General features: G+C 47.5%; 1 protein-coding gene across 1 annotated transcript in view; it reads right to left on the bottom strand.

Annotated features, from left to right (window-relative positions):
- The window catches only part of LOC119964258, a 159,463-nt gene that overhangs the window by 118,978 nt on the left and 20,457 nt on the right, over positions 1 to 20,028 (bottom strand). Inside the window, exons 6-7 of the mRNA XM_038793537.1 lie at positions 15,634 to 15,888; positions 1,151 to 1,261 (exon numbers count right to left, since the gene is read on the bottom strand). Of these exons, the coding sequence (XP_038649465.1) occupies positions 1,151 to 1,261; positions 15,634 to 15,888 (366 nt within the window). The remainder of the gene's footprint in view (positions 1 to 1,150; positions 1,262 to 15,633; positions 15,889 to 20,028) is intronic.

Below are 20,028 nucleotides of genomic sequence, written 5' to 3'. Positions count from 1 at the left end.
TGGCGCCATGCCAGCTAGCACGGAAGGGCTTGTCGCCGTGCCAACCGGCATGAGTTGCCGCATGCGCGGGCATACCAGCGTGTACTGGCGCCATCGCAGCGCATGCGCATGGGGGTTCTTCCCCGCGCCGGCCATGGCAGAGGTTCACAGCAGCCGGCGCATAGGGAAAGAGTGCCCCCACGGCACAGGCCCACCCGCGGATCGGTGGGCCCCGATTGCGGGCCAGGCCACCGTAGGGCACCCCCGGGGCCAGATCCCCCCGCCCCCCCCTCCCCGAGGACTCTGCAGGCCGCCTGCAGAGCCAGGTCCCGCCGGTACGGACCTGGTTTGATTTACGCCGGCGGGACCAGCTGAAAACGAGCAGCCGCCCGGCCCATCATGGGGCAAGGAATTGCCGGGGTGGGGGGGTACTGCCAACGGCCCCCGATCGGCGATATGCGATTCCCGCCCCCACCGTAAAACCGGTGCCAGAGAATTCGGCAGCTGGCGTCGGAACAGCGGGCCGGGATTCACGCCCCCCCCCCCCCCCAGTGATTCTCCGCCCCGGCGGGTGGTTGGAGAATCCCGCCCCACAGTTTTCCCGACGGCTTGGAAACAAAACGGAGAATCCAGCCCCAGATTTTACAGCGATTGATAACTGTTGCCATGGTTCCCACAATTGATACTAGCTTTCAACCCTGGATTTATTGAGCTTAATTCTATGGGTGTCTAATTTGGCAGAAGGCCCACCATATTTAGATGAACAATTAAGGGTTAATTAGGCGTTTCATGAAACCTATTGACCCTGGTAATATGCTGCCCGCACCATAAAACTTTTGGTGTGCGGAGTAGAGTGGGAGTGGGAAGCCAACTTTTGAACTTAAATGTTTAAAGGGTGGCAAGGAAGGGAGTCTCCCCCCCCCCCCCCCCCCCCCCCCCCACCCTCCCACCCCACACACACACACACAGTCCTCATATTATTTATCCCACGAACTGAATTCAGATTCCATGAACAGCCATGTTGGGAATTTTAGCCCCTGCCCCCGGGGTGTTAGCCTGGGCCTTTGGATTACTGTGACCCACCACGACATCACAATCGCCTAACACCTACATGAGGTGCCCAATAATGAGGCAGAGAATAAGAATGACACCAATATCGAAGTGAACCTACCTTCAATCACTTCCTTCTTTTTTTTCCATGCAACAATTACAAAAATGATGATGACAACCACTCCGCTGGCAATGACCCCAACTGCCAGCAGCAACGACTTGGTAAAAGAACCTACCGACCAAAACATTAAAGGTAGAGTTAGACAGGATGTGCTCAGCTGAGCACCATACACATGGGATGAGTGGAATGGAATTCATCCCCTCAATTAGTAGATGAAAGTGTTGGCATGCAGAGATGATGGGGTCCGTACTTCCACTGACTTTTCTGCCCATGTTATTGAAAGGGGGAACTTTCTCCTCCCTACGCCACCCCCCTACCCTTTTCCATAGGAATACAGAAATGGATTTTATAAGTAATTCCATGTTTAAATATGGATTTTAGTCTCAAAAGTTAAAAAACTCAAAAGGTACCAAAAGTGATCAGCGATGCAATGTAATAGGCACTGCACATTGTGACTTTGCCTTACAGTAATAGCTTGAAAAAAAAGCAACCATTATGGATATAGATGGGGAAGAACTGACAAAACCCTATGACTTCTTTAATAATGATACATATACAGTGTATTGTGTAAATCCCATTAATGTGGAAGCACATTAACTGATTCTCATCTGCCAGAGAGAACTGACTTGAAAAAGAGTGGCAGACAGAGAATTGCCTCTTCAATGTTGTCACATTGGATTTAGTCTGTAAAGAGGTACTTCTGCAGCAGAAACAGATCATTTGCCATGATTTATATTCCATGTGAGACTCTTCCTACTTGAATACTTCTTCCTGTACAAACCCATGACCATCAATTCTTTTCTCTGCCATGTGTGCGTCAAGTTTCACTAAAATGCACCAATAAGAGTCTTCACTTCTATGGAGTGAGTAGAGAAGCTGGGGGAGGGGTTTCTTCTTAGAACAGAAATGTTAAATGGAGACTTGATAGTGTTTGGAATTAGAGATAGTTGTAAGTAATTAATATTTGTATTGTGTGTCTGAGGTTTTACTACCCCTAAAGCAACCACATGGGCCTGGATTCTCCGACCCTGCGCCGGGTTGGAGAATCCCCAGAGGGGGCGCAATTCGCCGGGCCCCGATGGGACAAGCGGCCAACGAGTTCGGCCGAGTCCCGCAGGCATGGGTTACCCAGATCCCACACCGAGGTACCTGCAAGGTGAGTCTGTGGGGGCCATCCCCACATCCATCCAACCCCGGGCGGGCCCACTGTGGCCTGGCCCGCGATCGGGGCCCACTGGTCGGTGGGCGGGCTGGTTCCGTGGGGGCCTATGTTCCTCAGCGCTGGGCCCCTGTAGGGCTCCGCCATATTGTCTGGGGGCGGGCATGGAGAAGGGAACCCCCACACCTGCATGGAATCACAGCGGCCATCGCGCGCATGCATGAACTCGCGCCAGCCTTTCCGCACCAGCTGGAGCTGCACGGACCACTCTGGCGCCGACCTAGCATCCTAGGAAGGGGAGCATTCCCCATTATCGGGTACCGTTGACGCTGGAGTGGTTGGCGCCGCTTTTCACACCGACGTGGGGACATAGCCCCATTATTGGAGAATCCCGCCCATGGTATAAAAAAATGAGCAACCAGGAGCCACACCAAGACAAGAGAAGTTAAGAGTGAGTTTGGAACCAGGGGCGAAATTCTCCAACCCCACGCAGGGTCGGAGAATCGCCCGGGGGTGCAAATAATCCCACTCCCGCCATGTTCAAAATTCTCCCACCCGCCATAAAACGGCGTTCTTCAAATCCCGCCGCCCGCCTCTGAGAACGGCTGGCGCCGGCGGGATGCCATTGATTTTTGAGGCTTAATTATTCTCCGGCCCGTATGGGCCGTTGTCCCGCCGACGTGGCCATGGGTCACGTCGCCGAAAATCAAAGTTGGTTTATAACGGCGTCAACCATTGATGATGGTTGACGTTGTTCATCTTGGAGGTGGGTGACAGGCCGGGAGAAAGATAAATTACCTACTTCGAGTGCCGGGGGGGGGGGGGGGTTTGTGAAGAGAGAGAGTGAAATGACTTACATCGAGTGCCGGGGGTGTAGTGGTGGGGGGGTGGGGGGTTGGGGGGGTGGTTGGGGGGGGGGGGAGTGGTTGGGGTGGGGGGGGTGGGGGTAGGGATGGGGGGGGGGGTGGGGGGGGTTTGTGAAGAGAGAGAGTGAAATCAATAACTTCGAGTGCCGGGGGTTGGGGTGGTGGGGGGGGGGGGGGGGTGGGGGGGGTGGGAGTGGGGGGGGGGGGGGATTGGGGGGGTGGGGGTAGGGGTGGGGGGGGAGTGGGGGGGTGGGGGGGTTGGGGTGGGGGGGGGGGGTGGGGGCGCTATTTATATCATGTTTCGCCGGGCGGCGTTGATGATGTCGCCCGACGTCAACCGACGCGCCACTTCCGCTGCGGGTGAAACTGACGCGTACAGCATCACTCCGCTGCTGGTCCTTTCGGGATGGGAGATTTCGGGCTGATAAGCGGGCCCCGACGCCTGAGTCACCAGCGCCGTTTTTGCCCGCCGGTCAAGGGCGTCACGATGGACTTCGGTGAATTTCGCCCCAGGTAACTCAGAGGAAAGCTACATTCCACAGGCACTTCCAATAAGGGCAGAACAATGTGGAGGAACAGAAAGCAAGTCCCAGAAAATAAAGAAGACAGTCCCAGAAACCAGGGAATGGGACAGAGGAAAGTCCCAGGAACGATTATGAAGTCAAAGGAATAATGTTTGACAACTGGAAGACTTTAAGAATATTGGGTTCTAAGTCTTAGGCAATTTAAGGGTTAAACACTTGGCGTTAGAGTGTGTTTAACTGCAATACTCATGGTGGTTTCAATAATAATTCTGTTTAGCAGCTCCTGGGTGATTTTAGTAGCCAGAGGGTGAAATTGATAAAGGAATGTGGGCGAGATTCTCCGCAAATGCAGAGAATCGTAAAGGCTGTCGTGGGACAGGCCGTGACCCACGGCAGCCTTCACGGCCACTTCTGGGGCCGATTCTCCCCCCCGGGCGGGGCTAGGAGTGCGGCCCCGTGCGTCACGGTGGTGCGGCCTTGATGACGGTCGTCAAGGCCGCACGTCAAGCGTCACGGCGGCTGACGCGGCCGATGACGTCAGCCGCGCATGCGCAGGTTGGACAACGCCAACCCGCGCATGCGCAGTTGCAGCCTTTCTCCTCAGCTGCCCGGCAAGACATGGTGGCTTGATCTTGCCGGGCGGCGGAGGGGAAAAAGTGCGTCTGTTTTGGACGCTGGCCCGACGATCGGTGGGCACCGATCGCGGGCCTGTCCCCTCCCGAGCACAGTCGTGGTGCTCCCGTGCCAATCGGGCCTCTAGATGCCCCAAACGGCCATCTGGCGCCCGTTTCACGACGGCAGCGAGCAGGTGTGTTTGCTGCCGTGTTGAAACGGGCGTGAAGGCCCGGCCACTCGGCCCATCGGCCTCGGAGAATTCGTGGCGTGGTTCGGGCGTGGGGGGGGGAGAATAGCGGGAGGGCGTGAAAAATGTCGGGAGGCTCTCCCGCTATTCACCCACCCGTCGTGGGGGGCGGAGAATCGCGCCCACTTTTTCAGTCTTGGCTAATGGACTGTGGTTTGACTGGTGGTTAAACTGCTTTGCAGCCTGCAGAGATAATTTGCTTTTAAGCTTGGGGAGATCAGGTCATTGCTGCGTGGAGCCAAGGGAGGCAGAGAGACACTTTGAAAGTGTTAAAGAGGCAGTTGGTGGAGGAACTTTGGAGAGAGGAGTTGAATTCTGATCTGCTTGATGCTGAGTCCACAATTAGACCATAAGACCATAAGACATAGGGGGCGCGATTCTCCCAAAGGGAGGCTGAGTTCCGATGCCGGAGTGAAACCCGGAGTGTTTCACTCCGGTGTCGGAGGCCGCTCCTCGCCCCCTATTCTCCCCCCCGGGGGGCTAGGAGCGGTGTTGCGTGAAACTCGGCCGTCGGGCCTTGACGCTTGCGTCAAAGTGGCGCGACGAGAATGACGTGGCCGGCTCCAACCCGCGCATGCGTGGTTGGCGTCTTCCCCTCCGCTGCCCGCAAGACATGGCTGCTTGATCTTACGGGGCGGCGGATGGGAAAGTGTGCGTGTCTTAGAGACACCGGCCCAACAATAGGTGGGCACCGATCGTGGGCCAGTAACCTCCTGAGCATGCCCGTGGTGCTCGATCCTCCCTCCGCCCCCCCACAGGCCCCACACTTACCTGTTGCGCGATGTTCACACCGGCAGCAACCAGGTGTGGTTGGCGCCAGTGTGAACCGGTTGGGTTCATCAGGCCGCTCAGCCCATCGGGCCGGAGAATCGCCGGTCGCTGTGAAAAACGGCGTGCGGCGATTCCGCGACATGCCATTTTGGGGGTGGGGTGGGAGAATCACGGGGGGTGCCAGGGCGGCGTGTTGTGATTCACCCGGCCCTCCCGCGATTCTCCCACCCGGCGTGGGGAGCGGAGAATCTTGCCCAGGAGCACAATTAGGCCACTTGGCCCATCGAGTATGCTCTGCGATTCTATCACAGCTGATATTTTCTCATCCCCATTCTCCTGTCTTCTCCCCATAACCCCGATCCCCTTATTAATCAATAACCTATCTATAAGACTAAATTCTCCCACAGTAAGATAGATTCAGATCTCGATCTTTATTTTCTTGTTGTTTAATGGGCAATTGAATAGTAATGTTTAAGGTGTAAATTATAAGCTGTTCTTTTTGGGTGTGATGTTAAACAGTTTAATATTATAGTTATAATAAAGTTTTATTTTAAAATAACCAAGCCCAATTTCTTTATACAACCACTCCTGGAGCGAATCATTCTTTCCACACTTTCTTTCAAATAAGCTAAACAATTGGGGTTTTGGTCCAGTATCCTAGCCACTAGTGGTGTCTGGTCATTAAACAAAGAACAAAGCACTGTTGGAAAATCTCAGCAAGTCTGGCAGCATCTGCAGGGAGAGAAAAGAGCTAACATTTCGAGTCCGATGACTCCCTACAGATGCTGCCAGACTTGCTGAGATTTTCCAGCATTTTCCCTTTCGTTTCAGATTCCAGCATCTGCAGTAATTTGCTTTTAACAAAACACTGTTCACTGAAGTTAAAGTAAGGAACAGATAGAAGCTCCTAATTAAAGACAGGGCTGAAAAGTACAGAGCTGGGGATGTTGGCTTGAGAGAAACCAAATATCTGAGCTGATCAAAAGGTTGGTTGTGAAGCAGTGGTGTTCTGGTGTGGCTGGGTGCCTGAGTGATTGTGTGGCAGCTTGAATACACCTGATGATCCAGAGCAGAGGAATACCAAAAGGGGAGGTTGAAATCCTGGAGGTGGATCCTTAGTGGATCCAAGAGAAAGCATTCATTGAGAGCAGATTCCAATGTATGCTCTTTGAGAGCAGAGATTGGAAACTCCTGTGTGCAAGACAGAGTTCCAATGAGAGCAGTTGGCCCAGAGCATGACAAGCATCTGGAAGAATTTGATGAGAAATCCACACAAGTTATATCTGCCACTTGGTTTCAGAGTGTGGTGTGTCTGGCCACATGTTAACTGTTGGTTTACATGGACTGTGTACTTACTGAGACCATTAGAACATAAGATAAATTTTGTAGCCTTGTACCATCCTTACAAAGCTGTGTATATCTGTAAAGGTATAGGTTGGGTGACGGGGCAGTGTATTATTGTTAATCTTTTCTTGTTTAATATATGTTTTATTATTTTGTTGCACGTTCATCGACAGTCTGTGACTCTGTTCATCTATGTATCTAAACAAAAAATAAAAGTTAGGATCTATCAAGCCAGGTTCTATCCTGGGATCTGACTTGTCCAGTAGTAACATCAGCCGGGATCATAACAATATACGTATTCCAAATTATGAATGGTTCAGACAGAACAAATAAGGAGAAACTGTTTCCAACTGCAAAAGGGGCTGGTTTAGCTCACTCGGCTAAATCGCTGGCTTTTAAAGCAGACCAAGCAGGCCAGCAGCACGGTTCGATTCATGTACCAGCCTCCCCGGACAGGTGCCGGAATGTGGTGACTAGGGGCTTTTCATAGTAACTTCATTGAAGCCTACTTGTGACAATAAGCGATTTTCATTTTCATTTCATTTCAAAAGGATTAGTAACCAGAGGAGACAGATGTAAGATGATTGGCAAAAAAAAACAGAGGCAAAAGTAACCAGAGGCAACATGAAGGAAAACGTACTTCATGCAACAAATTATTTTAATCAGGAATCTGTTGCCTGATAGGATGGTGTAACTAATTCAACAAAAAGGGACATGATGAATATTTGAAGGAAAAGGAGTTAGTAGGGAGAGAGGAGGGAAGTGGAAATATTTGGATAGATCCACCAAAGAGCCAGCACAGGCTTAATGGGCCAAGTGGCTTCCTGCTCTGATTCTTTCGGTGGAGTTCAATTTTAGTGACCAAGGTCTCACATACCAGTTGGAGAGTGTTGTCTCTGTTGGGTAAGGCCTGCCCAGAATTAAGTGCTTATTGGGGCCTTAACAGGCCAGAGTTAGACTTTGTCCAGGGCTTAAGATCCCCAGGGGTGGGATTCCCACTCTCGAGAACTCCTGGGCAATCAGAGGCCAGCAGATCGCCAATGCCTGTTAGCACTCCTGAGAGTGATGGCTGCTGAAGGTAATGAGCCCACCAGAGGTCCAGGATTGATGAGGGATCTAGACCACAGGTGAGTGAAGTGAAGGCAGGATGTGGATCAAGGTGAAGGGGTTGCTGGTTACAGAAAGGGAGAAGGTCAGAGCGTACTGCGCTGTAGTGTTCTATGTTCTAAAGGGCAGTGCATCACTCTCGCCAGGAACCCTCCACCCGCCCCACCCCCACTCCTCTCACCCATCCCCCAGCACTCCTGAATTCTGCATCGCCCAATCAGGCACTGAGTATCTCAGAATGAGGGACCGCCCACAAACAAACCTGACAGTGACAGTGGAATGAGCCCGTTAGCTGGAATGGCCTCAAACATCATCCCTGCTGGGAGATCATCCATGAGCCTTCCTGCCCTGGACTTAAAAGGGTGGAGGTGGGAAGACAGCAACGTCCTCACCCTACACCTTCCCACTTAGGTTAATGCCACTGCCAAGCTCAAACTCTTCGGGGGATTAAATTCAGCCTTTGTTTCTAATGCTATCTGCTGCAAAGACTACATGTGGTAGTATTATCTCTGTTCTCACCACCTTCTGTGCAAAGCATTGTCTCCAAAATGTTTTATATGATCTACTAACGTTTATCTTATATTTAAGACCTTCATTATAGATTCACCCACAAGTTTTTCCACATTCAGTAGATCAAACACCTTCATAATCTGAGAGATCTCCATCAGTCTTTTATGTTTGTCTTTTCTTTTCCAAAGAACAAAGCCCTAGCTGACTTAACTGTCTAGTTGCAACAACTTGGATCTGGTCATGTAAAAGACATAGAGCTGGATTTTCTAGCTCCCCTCGCGGCGCATTTTCCAGGGGCGGAGTAGGTCTGCCACTGGCTGGCAGAGTGATCTTCCCATCCCGCAGATGTCAATGCGGCTTTTCATACTCTGCACCCCCTGCCATAAGGGAACCCGCCATGGGAGGGAGGTCACCATCGGTGGCACGGGAAGATCCCATCTGTGGGAACGGCTGAAAAATTACAGCCAATGATTTAACACCCCCCTCATAGCTTGGAGGCAGGCACACTGCTCCAAGTGTGGTCTTGCCACATTTGAATTTAAATTTAACATCACTTTCCACTCAGACCAGCATACAGTTCTAAATATATTTCTTGAAGTATTTATTGAGTGTTGCAGAACAAAGGAAATTATCATTGTTTGAAACAATTTAGAATTGTAATGTTAGAGTTTGTTTTTAGCCTAGTAATTGTCATGTGAGAGTACCTTTAAGAAATGGGTGTTTATTACTGCAGTGATGTCAACGAGGGGGTGGAGCTGGACTGTCTGTCAGCTTTTTACTTTTGATTTAGGCTGTTTGCTGCAGGGTGTGTTTTAGTTTCGTTTTCAGAGCTGGATAGCTGCAGTCACAGCCAGAAGGTGTATTAGAGTCTACCTCTGCAATCTAAAGAATGTAAATCGATCCTTTGGTGATTTAAAACTAATAACTGCTCACAGTAGTGACTTTAACCTGATGTGCTTCTGTTTAAAGGTTTTTTTTAAGACTTCTGGATGTTAAATGGACAGCTTACGGATTACTTAGTGTTGTATTCTTTGGGGGTTGTTTTTGAATTAATGGTTGCTGAGATGTTCAGTGTTTGTTTTAAAAAGGTTAACTTGAATTCATAGAATAAACATTGTTTTGCTTAAAAAAAACGTTTCCATTTTAAACAAATGTAACATGAGAAAGAATTAAAGCAGCTTGAATACGAGAGAGAGAGAGAGGAAAAAGGAAGAGAAAGAGAGAGAGAGAGGAAAAAGAAAGAGAGAGAGGGAGGAAAAAGAAAAGGAGAGAGAAGAAAGGAGAAAAGAAAGAATAGCCCGAGCAGAACAAAATGAAAGAGAAAGGGAGATACAGTTCATGGAAAAATATAAAGAGAGAGAATTGAACTTCAGAAAATGGCCATGAAACATGACAGTCAGTTAAAATTGGTAGACATAAAGGGAAACGTACAGTTGGATGATAGTGATGAGGATAGTGAGAAAGAGGGTCAAAGTCGAAGGCTTGGTGGGAATCTATTTAAATATGTCCAAGCATTGCCAAGGTTTGATGAGAAGGAGGTAGGAGCGTTTTTCATTTCATTTGAGAAGGTGGCTAAACAATGAAATGGCCACAGGACATGTGGGTATTACTGACTCAAACAAAGCTGGTAGGTAGGGCTAGTGAAGTGTTTGCATCACTACCGGAGGAGGTATCTGGGACATATGAGGTGAAAAAATCCACCTTGGGTGCATATGAACTAGTTCCTGAAGCCTACCGACAAAGGTTTCAAAATTTAACAAAATAATTTGGTCAAACATACATGGAGTTTGAAAGGCTCAAACAGAGTAATTTTGATAGGTGGATAAGGGCTTTGAAAATAGACCAAACCTATGAAGCTCTCAGAGAAATTATACTTTTGGAGGAGTTTAAAAATTCAATTCCTGATGTAGTGAGAACTCATGTGGAAGAACAGATGTGCGAGGTTAGCAGCAGAAATGGTAGATGATTATGAATTAGTTCATAAATCAAAGCTTGGTTTCCGACATCAGTTTCAGCCTGTGAGGGACAGAAACTGCGGATATGAGAAATAATCAAGTGGTAGAGGTAAAGGTGATCTGATTGGAGATGATAAGGAGAATGTACCTCAGATGAAAAACAAATCCAGGAGGGTGGAAAAGAAATGAAAAGTTTCAAATGTTTTCACTGTAATAAACTAGTCACAGTGTTGGTGATTGAAGAAAAGCACTGGGAAGGCTGATGTAGTAAAACAGGATAATACAGTGGGGTTTGTTAAAGTGGTAAAGGAAAGCCCAAGTGAAGCGAAGGAGGTGCAAAAGATTGTACAGCCTGAGCAAGAGGTGATTGATAAGAAGATGCCAGATCTCTTTAAAGAGTTCTCTTGTGTGGGTAAAGTTTACTCATGTGTATCAGGAGGAGCACAAGTCACAATTTTAAGAGATACGGCAGCTAATCAATCTTTAATGGTAAGAGATGAGGAGTTATGTAGTCTGGGAAGAATATTGCCAGAAAAGGTGGTAATATGTGGAATTCAGGTGAGAGGAGTAGTGTTCCATTATATAAGGTAAGGTTGGAAAGTCCAGTGAAGAGTGGTGAAGTGGTAGTAGGAGTAATAGAGAAACTATCTTGTCCAGAAATACAGTTTATCTTGGGTAATGATATAGCTGGATCACAGGTGGGGATGATGCCTACTGTGGTTGATAAGCCAGTGGAAAATCAGACAACAGAAGTGCTGAAGGATTAATACCCTGGGAGTTTTCCGATTGTGTAGTAACAATGTCGCAAAGTCACAGGCTAAGACAAGTGGAGAAATCAAAGAGTGAAGATGAAGTTGAAGTGCAGTTATCAGAAACGATTTTTGATCAGATGAACAAGAACAGGTGAAGGATAAGGTGGATATTTTTAGTTCAGGACAATTGGCGGAGTTACAACAGAAAGATATAGAAATAAAATGGATGTATCAGAAAGCATATATGAAAGAGGAATCTGCATGTATACCAGAGTGCTATTACTGTAAAAGTGATGTCTTGATGAGAAAATGGAGACCTTTACATATGCAGGCGGAAGAAAAATCGGCAGAAGTTCATCAAGTTGTATTGTCAGTAGGGTATAGAAAAGAGGTGTTTCGAGTCATATGGGAATAAGGAATACTCAAGCTAAAATCCAGAAACATTTTTATTCACCTGGACTACATAAAGATGTAGTTAAATTTTGTCAGTCATGTCACACATGTCAAGTGACAGGGAAACCTCAAGCAGTGATAAAATCAACGTGCTTAATACCCATTCCAGCATTTGGGGAACCTTTTACAAGGGTCCTAATTGGTTGCGTGGGATCACTTCCTAAAACAAAAAGTGGGAATCAATATCTTTTGATGATAATGGATTAATGGATGTGTCTACTAGGTTTCCAGAGGCCATTCCAGTGTGTAATAGTACAGCTAAAAAGATTGTGGAGGAGTTACTTAAATGTTTTACTCGATATGGACTACCCACAGAAATACAATCGGATCAAGGATCAAATTTTACCTCAAGGTTATTCAAAGAAGTTATGGATAGCTCAGGAATGAAACAATTTAAATCAACTGCATACCATCCAGAATCGCAGGGAGCGTTAGAAAGGTGGCATCAGACATTAAAGACACGTTGAGGGCTTATTGTCAAGATTATCCAGAGGATTGGGATAAAGAAATTGCATTCGTACTGTTTGCAATTAGGGATGCACCTAATGAGTCAACTAAATTTAGTCCTTTTGAACTAATTTTTGGTCATGAGGTAAGAGGACCACTTAAATTGATTAAGAAAAAATTGGTGAGTGAGAATTCAGAAATTGCATTATTGGATTGTGTGTCAATTTTTAGGGAATGATTAAATAGAGCTGGTGAATTGGCTAGACAACATTTAAAAGTTGCACAAAATGTGATGAAACGGGTAACGGACAAGAAATCCAAAGTTCGTAGTTTTGCCTGTGGAGATAAAGTTTTAGTGTTGTTACCAGTGGTGGGGGAGCCTTTAAAAGCTAGGTTTTGTGGACCTTATCAAATTGAAAGGAAATTAAGTGAGGTGAATTATGTGGTAAAAATACCAGATAGAAGGAAGACTCACCGAGTGTGTCATGTGAATATGCTTAAAAGGTACTTTGAAATAGGAGAGAAAAAGGAGGTTTTAATGATTCTAACTCAAAGTGACGAACCAAATCCAGATAAGTGTGAATTTGACATATCTCAAACTAAATTGGAAAACAAAGATGTTCTTTAAAATTAGGATAAATTGTTGTGTTACCTTCCAGTGAAAAAATGGACTGGCCTGAAAGAGTTATTGATATCACGTGGGCAAGTTTGTAGAGATAAATTGGGAAGTACTAAAATGGCTATACATGATGTGGATGTGAGAAATGCTGTTTCAATCAAACAACATCCATATAGACTTAACCCTTTAAAATTGGCACAGGTTAACAAAGATATTGAGGGTATGCTTACCAATGGCATAATTGAAGTGGGTTGCAGCCATTGGAGCTCACCCATAGTGATGGTACCTAAACCAGACGGTACCCAACAGTTGTATGTGGACTATAGAAAGGTTAATGCAGTTACAAGAACGAACTCTTATCCTATCTCACGTATGGAGGATTGCATTGAGAAAGTGGGACAATTAACTTTCATTACCAAACTGGATTTACTTAAAGGTTACTGGCAGGTACCTTTATCCGAAAGAGATTTCAGCTTTTGTGACTCCAGGTGGTATATATCAATTCAGAATTATGCCATTTGGCATGAAAAACAGCCCAGCCACATTTCAACGGTCAACTAACAAAGTCGTTTCAGGATTACCCAATTGTGTGGTATACATCGACGATCTGGTAATTTTCAGAAAGACATGGACAGAAAATTTGAAACATCTGATGGAGTTATTCAACAGACTCCAGGAGGTGGGTTTTGTGATAAACCTTTGGAAAAGCTCAAGTCACTTTCCTTGGCCATACAATTGGACAGGGTTGAATGGTCACACGGGATGTGAAACCAACAGTTAGAACATAGAACATAGAACAGTACAGCACAGAACAGGCCCTTCGGCCCTCAATGTTGTGCCGAGCCATGATCACCCTACTCAAACCCACGTATCCACCCTATACCTGTAACCCAACAACCCCCCCCCTTAACCTTACTTTTTTTTATTAGGACACTACGGGCAATTTAGCATGGCCAATCCACCTAACCCGCACATCTTTGGACTGTGGGAGGAAACCGGAGCACCCGGAGGAAACCCACGCACACAGGGGGAGGACGTGCAGACTCCACACAGACAGTGACCCAGCCGGGAATCGAACCTGGGACCCTGGAGCTGTGAAGCATTTATGCTAACCACCATGCTACCCTGCTGCCCCAATTATTGCCCCAGTTATTGAGGAGTTTCCAATACTCTCAAGACGAAGGGAAATAATCCGATTTCTTGGCTTGAGTGGATTTGATCGAACATTTGTGAAAAGGTTTTGTTGCGTGATTGCTCCACTGACGGACTTGCTGAAGAAACATTGAAAATTTCAATGGACAGCGGACTTTAAACAGGAATTTGACTGCCTGAAAGCTATGGGCCGGGATTCTCCCCTACCCGGCGGGGCGGGGGTTCCCAGCGTGTTAGAGTGGCGTGAACCACTCCGGCGTCGGGCCGCCCCAAAGTTGCGGAAGTCTCCGCACCTTTAGGGGCCAAACCCTCACATTGAGGGGCTAGGCCCGTGCCGGAGTGGTTCCCACTCTGCCGGCTGGCATGAACGGCCTTCGGCGCCACACCAGCTGGGGCCGAAAGGACTTCGCCGGCCGGCGTAAGTCCGCGCTTGGGCCGGAGCGTCATTGACTGCTGACGTCATACCGGCGCATGCGCAGGGGAGGGGGTCTCTTCTGCCTCTGCCATGGTGAAGACCATGGCGAAGGCAGAAGAAAAAGAGTGCCCCCAGGGCACAGGCCTACCCGCCGATTGGTGGGCCCGATCGCGGACAGGCCACCGTGGGGGCACCCCCGGGTCAGATCGTCCAGTGCCCCCCCCCCCCCCCCCAGGACCCCGGCGTCAGGTAGGTGGTTTAATCCACGCCGGCGGGAGAGCCTGTCAGCGGCGGGATTTCGGCCCATCGCGGGCTGGAGGATCGCCGCGGGGACCCGGCGACCGCCGCAGGTGTCCGCCGACTGGCGCGGCGCGATTCCCGCCCCCGCCATATCTCGCGGGCATAGAATTCGGGACACGGCGGGGGCGGGATTGACGCCAGCCCCGGGCGTTTCTCCGACCCGGCAGGGGGTCGGAGAATCCCGCCCGTGATAACGAATGCTCATGTTTTGGAGAATTGCAAGGGACTCTGTGAAAAGACTGAACTAAAGTATCTGACTTTAAAGAGAAATGCTGAGGCATTGAGCAATGGACGGATCGTGCAGAGACCTTCTTCTTCAAAGAGACTGTCAATCAAGAAGGATTTCAGTTGGAAGAAGAACTGAAAAAAATGGACTATAATATTGTACCTGTTTGCCTGTGTTGTTTTTTTTTGAAACAGAAAGTATATTTACTGTGTGCATTTCTTAAAGGATAGTGAAAAGGTGAAAAATGAAACATCTTGAAGTTGATGGGTTTTTTTTTCCTTGGGGGGAGGTGTCATGTGAGAGTACCTTTAAGAAATGGGTGTTTATAAATGGGTCTGTATATAAATATCTGTAGTGAGAATACCTCTCAGCAATGGGTGTTTATTACTGCAGTGATGTGAGAGAGTGGGTGGAGCTGGGCTGTCTGTCAGATTTTTACTTTTGTATAATGCTGTTTGCTGCAGGGTGTGTTTTAGTTTCATTTTCAGAGCTGGATAGCTGCAGTCACAGCCAGGAGGTGTATTAGAGTCTACCTCTGTAATCTAAAGAATGCAAATCGATCCTTTGGTGATTTAAAACTAATAACTGCTCGCAGTAGTAACTTTAACCTGATGTGCTTCTGTTTAAAGGATTTTTTAAAGTTTTCTGGATGTTAAAAGGGCAGCTTACGGATTACCTAGTGTTATATTCTTTGGGGGTTGTATTTGAATTAATGGTTGCTAAGATGTTCACTGTTTATTTTAACTTGAAAATTCATGGAATAAACTTTATTTTGCTTAAAAAAAATACTTTTCCATTTCTGCTGTATCACACCTGTAGGGTGGGCCGTGTGCTCCCCATACCAGAATCTATTAAAAGTTGTGGGTCAGGTGAGCTCCATGATACACTTTGGCGTTCTCTACACCCTGGCCCATAACATAATGCAGAAATTTCCCAGGAATAGTTGACAATCCAAGGACCAAAATGAATAGCTTAGAGATACTTACTCTTCGTTAACCCAGAGAACTTCTGTTACACTTACCAGGTGGGCACCTCTCTGTCACCGACACTCCATGCTTATTCTGAGCTAGGCACGAAACACAAAAGCTTGCTGTTGTTTCCAGTCTCAGCGTACTAACTGAATGAGTGCCATTGAATTCTGACTTTATACTGACCCTGGGATCAGTGAGATTTATACTATCGTCACTGATCTTCCACGTGATGACTGCAGGAGGACTGGCCTCAGCAATGCACTTGTATAGAACTTCATGTCTGATTGTGACCTTGTCAGGTTTGTCTGCAAGAGAAAATGAAACCCGTTATGCCATCACTGCCTTGTCAATCCATTGTTAAAGTTAAGAGAAACAGGTGATGGGTATTCATTGAGCAGGGGATAGCTGGGACACTGGGTTGGGTGGGGGGAGTGCTGTGAGACCGAACAAGCCAATCGAGTCTCTCCGTAAAGAAAAGCTCTGTGTCTTGGTTTTGGATTCATCAACAGGCTACGAACCTATCAACACATCTGTGATTTTGCTTGGAGTGAATGAACCAGTGGCTCAGTGGGTTAAGGTTCAGAGTTGACACTGGACCATGTAAATAGGTTCTGGGTTTGTGTCTTAATCTTTTATCAAATAACTCATTTGAGGCAAAGCAGTTCTACTACTGGCCTCAGAGCCTCTTGGAAAAATCTTTTCTGACTAGTGGGTGTGCGTACATATATCCATTTGTTTCTTACATGTTTGTGTCTGTGTTACATGCATGGGTCTGTATATGTCCATGTGTGTTTATGCATGTGCACATATGTGGAAAAGAACTTCAGTTAAGGATCAAAAGTGGGCATAGTAGATATTTTGTGAAGTGTTTCTCGATTCACACCTGCTCTTTTATCTATTTTTTGTGTCAGTTCCTTACGAGGCCTTTCGAAGTTATATACATTATAGCCATGAGCGTTTGCCTACTTTTTCAATTTGTTTCTCAGATGTCTCCTTATCCTGGGGCCTGTATAGGCCCCCGAGGCCATATCATATAGTTCTTAACAAAAGGGTTGGTCAGAAATCTGAGCAACTAGTATTTTATGTCGAACTATTAAATATTTTATGAGCTGCCGATCTTATATGGTAAATTTTCAGAAAGACGGAAAATGAAGATGGTTTTGCAACCAAGTTCACAAAATAGGCATGGGGATTTGAAATGTTGGGATGGATCCTTCGGCCATCCAGCTGCATGTGGCGGGAGGCAGCGTGCCTCTCAGTTACCTCTGCTTTCAATGTGAGTTCTCAAAGAAGCCATCCCAGCCACCGGGAAGGCAGGAGGGGATGAGCTGCCGGCAGGACCAGAGAATCCTGCCACCAGCGAATGGCCTGAGAATGGACAACAAATGCTAGCCCATCCAGTGATGGCCACATCACATGAATGAATATCAAAAGAACACGACTCGAACAAACTGACGTTTTGCTGACGTCAGATTTGCCTGCAGCTCACCGACTCACAGGGCAGAGCGGGAAGCCAGAACACTGTGGGATGAATATGAACGTATTAACTAGATGTACATAACATGGAAACAGGCCCTTCGAACCAGCTTGTCCATGCTGCACAATTTCAATCAGTAAGCTTGTCCCACGTGCCCGCATTTGGCCCATATTCCTCTATACCCACCCTGCCCATGCAACTGTCTAACAGCTTTTTAGAGGATAAAATTGTACCCGCCTCTACCACTGCCTTTGGCAGTCCATTCCAGATGCTCACCACCCTCTCTGTGAAGAAATTTTTCCTTTGATCTCTTTTGTATCTTTCCCCTCTTGGCTTAAACCTATTCTCTCTAGTTCTAGACTCCTCTACCTTTGGAAAAAGGTGTCGACTATCCACCTTATCTATGCTCCTCATTATTTAATAGATCTCTATAAGATCACCCCTAAGCCTCCTATGCTCCAGGGAAAAAAGTCCCAGCCTACTAGCCTCTCTTTATAACTTTGAAAGAGGACACCCCGTGTTTGCAAATGGAGGCACCTCACTTACAAACAGATCTGTCTGATCATACTGGGAGAGAGGTAGATAGTCGACACCTTTTCCCAAACGTACAGGAGTCTAGAATTAGAGGGCATAGGTTTAAGGTGAGAGGAGAGAGATACAAAAGAGACCAGAGGGGAAATGTTTTCACACAGAGGGTGGTGAGCATTTGGAACGGGCTGCCAGAGGCAGTAGTAGAGGCAGGTTCAATATTTTCCTTTAAAAAGCAGTTAGACAGTTACATGGGCAGTTAGACAGTTACATGGGCAGGGCGGGCAAGTGGGATGAGCTTAGTGATAGAAACTGGGTGGCATGGACAAGCTGGGCCGAAGTGCCTGTTTCTATGCTGTAAACATCTATGACTCTATGACTCTATGATGTTGGAAGTTGTGGGTTCGGAAGGTGCTGTCAAGTTAGCCTTGATGAGTTGCAAGTAGCCACCCAGAGTGTGAATGATCTGATTGTCTTGGCATCTAGCAGATCTTTCCAAGCCAGTTCCATACTGCTGATCCCAGATTAGTGGGATCACAAACCCAATTCAACATTAACTACAACTAAAGGTCATTCTAATGAAAGCAGTACCATAGCATCAAAGGGCTATGAAGCAACAATTACAACATATCCCTCTGCAGTTTAACAACCATCCCTTTAAATAGTTGCTGCAGTAATGTATTTGATTCGAAACGATTTATTCTCTGATCTTTTCAACTGGACATGAATTTTTTCAAGAAGAAGAGACTTGTAGTTGTAACCTTTTCCACAGCCTCAGGACATCCCAAAGCACTTTGCATTCAATTGAATACTTTTAAAATGTACTCACTTTGGAAAGACAGGAAACACTTCAGCCAATTTTTGCAAAGTAATTACCGCAGAAATTTCGGTTAGACTAAATGCAGCCTCATTTGATTCCACGTCTTCAGTGTGGCTGCAACCACTGGGCTGGATGTGTACTTTGATGGGGGGATTGGAGGCTGCCGTGTCAAGGGCTCAGAGGGTCGTTCCCTTGCAGGAGGACTCCTCTAGCCTCACTCATTGCATGCTTGGTTCTCGCATCTATCCCCTCACCCTCTCGGCTATGACCGCCCAGTGGTAGTACTGGAGAGTCGGCAGGGCCAGACCGCCCATGTTTTTCCTCCTTTACAATGTCGACTTAGGGATCCTCTGGTTCTTACCCCACCCCACCATCATCACACACATATGCACACACACATACACCAGAATTATTTTGTCTACTTTGTGGAAATAGGCCTTGATGCTGAAGATCAGTATGGATCTCAAGAGGAAGAGAACCTTGGCAGTACTTTCATCTTGATCATCTGCACCCTCTCCGCCAGGGAAAGCGGGAGTGCATCCCATCTCTGTAGGTTCTTTTTCACTTCCTCCGCCAGACTGGTCAGATTCCACCTATGGATCTGTGTCCAGTCGTGGGCGATCTGGAACCCCATCCAGTCATGGGCTATCTGGATCCCCAGGTATCAATTTTGTTTCGGGAAGGTTTGAAATGAAATGAAATGAAAATCGCTTATTGTCACGAGTAGGCTTCAATGAAGTTACTGTGAAAAGCCCCTGGTCGCCACATTCCGGCGCCTGTCCGGGGAGGCTGGTACGAGAATCGAACCGTGCTGCTGACCTGCCTTGGTCTGCTTTAAAAGCCAGCGATTTAGCCCAGTGAGCTAAACCAGCCCTCATGGAAGCCCCTTGAACTGTGTCCTCCCCAGTTCGGGTTCACTGGGAATGCCTCACTCTTTTCCATTTTGGGTTTGTAGCCAGAGAAGGCTCCAAACTTTTTCGGAAGTTGCATGATTGCTTTCATGCTGTTTTGTGGATCCGAAATGTAGAGGAGCAGATCATCCGCTTAGAGCGACACTCTTTGCTCCAGCCATGCTTGCCGCCACCTTTAAAAAATGGAGGCAGGATGGTGTGATGATAGCGGTTAGGAAGTTTTACATAGGTGACAGACTCATGACCTTGGACGAGCTGACAGAGGACATGGACCTACCGATGGGACAGGAGCTCAGACACCTCCAAATTAAACACTTTCTCCGCAAGGAGACGGCAAAGTACTCAGGGCCCCAAGAGACACTCTACTAGAGGAACTAATCAACACAGACAGTAAGGAGGGGAGGAACTGTGGGAACATATACGGATGATTGCTGGACAGGGCAAGACTGCCATTGGAGGAAGCTAGCGGAAATGGAAGGACGAATTGGGGATGGAAGTGGGTTGCGAACTCTGAAGCGAAGCACTGAGCAGGGCCAACTTCACCTCCTCCTGCGCTAAGCTAAGCCTCATGCAGTTTAAAGTGGTGCCACGGGCCCACCTAACTAGAACCCGAATGAACAGGTTCTTCTCGGAGGTGGAGGACAAATATGAACGGTGCCAGGGAGGCCCGGCCAACCATGCCCACATGTTCTGGGCCTGCCCCAGACCT

Source organism: Scyliorhinus canicula, chromosome 4 (genome assembly GCF_902713615.1).
Source record: "Scyliorhinus canicula chromosome 4, sScyCan1.1, whole genome shotgun sequence".
Classification (NCBI taxonomy): Eukaryota; Metazoa; Chordata; class Chondrichthyes; order Carcharhiniformes; family Scyliorhinidae; genus Scyliorhinus; species Scyliorhinus canicula.
The sequence above is the reverse complement of the archived record's forward strand: the minus strand, read 5'-3'. Positions and strand labels throughout refer to the sequence as shown.